The 4,717-nt window shown below is 39.7% G+C and overlaps 1 protein-coding gene across 1 annotated transcript; it reads right to left on the bottom strand.

Annotated features, from left to right (window-relative positions):
* Positions 1–1,026: 1,026 nt before the first annotated feature.
* On the bottom strand, positions 1,027–2,098 carry LOC103602555 (zinc finger protein 345-like). The gene is made up of 2 exons (XM_008586971.1): positions 1,847–2,098; positions 1,027–1,449 (listed from the first exon to the last, which is right to left on the bottom strand). Exons 1-2 carry the CDS (start codon positions 2,096–2,098, stop codon positions 1,027–1,029), a joined length of 675 nt encoding a protein of 224 aa, XP_008585193.1.
* Between the last annotated feature and the right edge of the window lie 2,619 nt (positions 2,099–4,717).

The raw sequence follows: 4,717 nt of genomic DNA, 5'->3' as shown, positions 1-4,717 counted from the left end.
CAAGACATTGTTGGTGGGACTGCAAAATGGTGCAGCCTCTATGGAAAATGGTATGGAGATTCCTCAAACAGTTGCAGATAGATCTACCATATGACCCAGCTATCCAAAAATCGGTAGCATTTCTATTCACCAATAGTGAACATGCAGAAAGAGAAATCAAGAAAGCCTGCCCATTTACAATAGCCACCAAAAAATAAAATACCTAGGAATTGAGCTAACCAAGGATGTGAAAAATCTCTATAACGAGAACTACAAACCACTGCTGAGAGAAATTAGAGAGGATGCAAGACATTGTTGGTGGGACTGCAAAATGGTGCAGCCTCTATGGAAAATGGTATGGAGATTCCTCAAACAGTTGCAGATAGATCTACCATATGACCCAGCTATCCAAAAATCGGTAGCATTTCTATTCACCAATAGTGAACATGCAGAAAGAGAAATCAAGAAAGCCTGCCCATTTACAATAGCCACCAAAAAATAAAATACCTAGGAATTGAGCTAACCAAGGATGTGAAAAATCTCTATAACGAGAACTACAAACCACTGCTGAGAGAAATTAGAGAGGATGCAAGACATTGTTGGTGGGACTGCAAAATGGTGCAGCCTCTATGGAAAATGGTATGGAGATTCCTCAAACAGTTGCAGATAGATCTACCATATGACCCAGCTATCGGATGAAGATATAACAACTATACTTTTTTGAAGTTGTTACAACAAGCAAACAGAAAGGACATTCTTGGGGGGGAGGGGAGAGAACGAGGAGGGAGGGAGGTGTCGGTGTTGGGCCATAATAATCATATACGTTGTATATTGACAAAATAAAAATTTAATGAAAAAAAAAAAGAAACTCTTTTTGCTTCCACATGGGTGCAATGCCCCTCCCTCACAATGCCCCTCCTTGACTGCTTCAAGCAGCCCTTGCTGCCCTACAGTCTAAAGAAGCTCTCCCACCCCCAGGCCTGGAGCTTCCTCCATTTTGGGTGCAGACCAGGAGATTCTTTTCCTTTAATACAGCTTGATTGGTACTCAGCCTTTCAGCTCAGTTTCTTTCAGGTGAGTTCTCGGATGCACAGTGAAGGCAGACTTTTGGTTGAAAGCTTTTCCACACTCCTTACATTCAAATGCTGTCTTACCTTTGTGAATTCTCTGATGCTTGTTGAGGGCTGACTTTTGGTTAAAACCTTTCCCACATTCTTTACATTCATATGCATACTCACCGGTGTGAATTTTCTGATGTCTCTTCCAGTTTGACTTTTGGTTAAAACCTTTTCCACACTCCTTATGAATTCTCTTATGCTTCCTGAAGTTTGGATTCTGGTGAAAGGTTTTTCCACATGTGTTACAGTCAAAGGGTTTCTCACCAATGTGAATTCTCTCATGTTTCTTGAGTTTTGACTTTCTGGAGAAAATTTGACTTTCTTCACATTCATATGGATCATCATGTGAATTCTCTGATATACATTAGGGCAGAATTATCATAGAAAGATTTTCTACATCCATTATATTCACATGATTTTTCACTTGTGTGAATTGCCTGATGACAGCTCAGAAGCAAATTCTCATAAAAGTTTTTGCCGCAAGTAGTAAATCCATAAGACATTTCCCCTGTGTGAATTCTGTGACACACAGTAAAGTCTGACTTCTGATAGAAAAGTTCTTCCTGTTCAATACATGGATAAAGCTTCTTCCCTGTAGAAGATATAAGTATGATTTCTTAATAAAAGATTTCTGACATTCACTATTTATCATGTTTCTCTCCTGTGTGTATAACCTGATGTTTAGTAAGTTTGGCATTTTTATAGAACATTTTCCTGCATACACCACATTGAAAAGTTTTCTTCTCTACCTGAGATATTTCTTGAGCAATGACAGCTGACTTCTTACAGTCTTTCCCATATTCAATATATTTACAGATGGTCTCACCCACATGAATCTTCTTACATGCAAATATTATTGGCACTGTGTTGGAGGATTGTCCTTTTCCACTATATTCAAAAGGTTGCCCAGTTGGAATCTTGGGATGCTGACTAAGATGCTTCTGATCTCTCTGTGATTTATCAGATATATTATGCTCATCAGGTTTCCCTCCAGCATGCATGGCATCAGTCTCTGGAGGAAGTGCATTCTCACATACATTAAGCTCCTCATGCCCCACTCCTGAATAGTTTCCATTATTTGTAACCCGAATTAAAATATGCTTTGAACTCAAATGATTTTCCTAACTCTGCTCTCTCTTCAGTTGATCGGTTGCCATTGATGAACACTCCTTTCCACAAGTATCTATCATGACTTTCTTGGCTCCTCTCAATAAAGTCATTTACTATCTGGATGTCTGAAGTTATTAAAAAAAAAAAAACATATCCACGAACCACACATAAGCATAATTTATTGCCTGCTTGTGTAAAGGTAGAGAAGTCTCTACCAACCCTAGTAATAAAAGAGTTAATAAAAATCAACAATGGACATTCGTTTTAGGACTATAAAGGTTTTCTTTGTACTGACATAAGGTTATGCTGTATTAATATATTTTCTAACATTATGTCAGTAATGTTTTGCTTATTTATTCAATTTTTCTTTTTTAAATCATGATGAAATATTTGATAATTTTTACCTTCTTCCTGATTGTAGATTTCAAATAATTGCTTATCACCTTCCATTTGTTTACAGTTTTTACTGTTTTATTTTTATAACAATAGTGGTTATCTCCCGCTGCTCTTTTCCACGTTCTTCTGGTTTGAATATGGCTAGGTTTTCTTTGATTGGCTACTTTCAGGAAAGGAGCAGAATGATCCAATTTTTCATCACATATGTATGAAATAACTTAGGTTAAGAATTTTGCATTAGTGATTCTATAATTTTTACTCTTCTCTAGGAAATGTATATAGGCATGTGGAAATTTTCCACATAATAAAGTCTCCTTTTTCTCACCATAAACAGAGCCTCCCACAAATTGCTCGTATAAACTGACTTCCTGTGCTTCTCAAAACCATTTCTATACAGGAAACTTCAGTCCACCCCTCCAGACACCCCTTTCTGGCTGGTCTAAAATATTTGGTTCTGCAACCAAGGCTGTGCCCACCATCTTTGATAACGGTGTTTTTGACTCCTTATAACGTCAACCTGTATTATCTTCCCAATCTCGGGAACACACTCTCCCTCTTGAAAATTCACTGCTCATGAAAGCTTTAGTATTATGCACTGGAGTTTTGGATGGCTACTGCTCTCATAAAAAATAGAGTCTCCTGTACATTTCTAAGTTTCTTTGTTGTTTTAGAATGATTTCTACAAAGAGAGGAGAAAAAACTAACTTCAAATTCCACTTCCAACCAGCAATCCCAGTCCCTCAACTTGGAACCCTTGGTTCACTTGACCTTGATACCATGAGTCTCATGGTTCTTCTATAAAGTCAAGAACTCTCCTTTTCCATGACCTATGCTAGTTCTGCCTCAGCTCCATAATTTCTGATGTGGTGGTATGGAAGGCTCATATCTGGACCTCTTTTCTTATTTTCATATCAATTTCCTATGTGATACCCTGCATTACTTTGGGATTCTGCCATGATCCCCACCAGAAACAAGGCTCTTACTACATGCAGCCCCTAGACCTTGGAATACTCAGTCTCCAGAACAGAACAGTAAGAGATAGAGTTTGTTTCTTCATAAATTACCCAGTTTCGGGTATTCTAAGTAACACAAAAGGACAGAGTCTGAAAAACCATGTCCTTGAAAATGCAGGACACGAAGGCAACTGAGAATATTGAAAAAGTGAATAGCAAAAATAAATGTCAAAGAAAAATGAAGGGATTATATTTTAGGAAAATACATTTTTAAAAAACAGCAAAATAAAATATGGAGATATATATGTGTGGGTACATCTAAGTGATTATATAATATGTGTGTCTGATGCAAGGAGATGAGCTAGCCTCAGCTCAGGTACTGTAAAAATATGACCAGAAACAGCAGAACACAGCAAAGATTTGCTGGGTTTTGCTCTTCCTGGCCTCTACCCAGGATGTGCTTACTAACCTGGGATTTTCTGGTTTGGGTGTTCTTCTATACTCCATGGCTCTGCTCCTTTCTCCAACTTGAGGATCACCTCAGTGTCAGGTCCACCGCCAGCAGCCGACCCATACAGCCCTAGCCTTGTTCCTTTCAGTGGGCGAGTGAACGGCCCGGGATTCCTCTTTCCCTCCGGTCCCCTTTTGAAGGAGACAGGGGAAGAGAGCTGAGAAGAGAGGTGAGCACACCACCGGCCCCAAACCAGCCCAGTTAAAGGACACTCAGACGCGGTGGGGGTTCTGTCAAGCAGTTCCGTTTATTAACACACAAGCATTGGCTTTTAAAGGTAAATAGCAAAGGGAGGTTTTCTACATCCTCCAATCAGCTTAAGGGTTAAGGGCATGCATCCTGTCTCAATACCTAGCTATTGCAATTACGCAGTGTTCACAAGTGCGGCCAATAAGGGCTAAGGCAAGGTTCCTGCAGACACTCCCACCCTGCTTCTTCCAGCGGCATCTTAGGCTGCCACGTTAATCCACTTGTAATGTCACTTTAAGGTGGTGTTAATTTTTTAAAGGCCCAACATCTCCCCCTTTCTGGTTTAATAAGGCAGCTGGAGGTGGCTAACCTTCCCAGCCTTGCCTCCATTCCCTCTGGTGGGCGTGCCTGTCTTAGGTTGTTTCCCTCTGGAAATCTTACCCATCATTGACTATCCAGCC

Source organism: Galeopterus variegatus, unplaced genomic scaffold (assembly GCF_000696425.1).
Source record: "Galeopterus variegatus unplaced genomic scaffold, G_variegatus-3.0.2 Scaffold4191, whole genome shotgun sequence".
NCBI lineage: Eukaryota > Metazoa > Chordata > Mammalia > Dermoptera > Cynocephalidae > Galeopterus > Galeopterus variegatus.
Note: the sequence above shows the minus strand (reverse complement) of the source record. Positions and strands in the feature narration are given on the sequence as shown.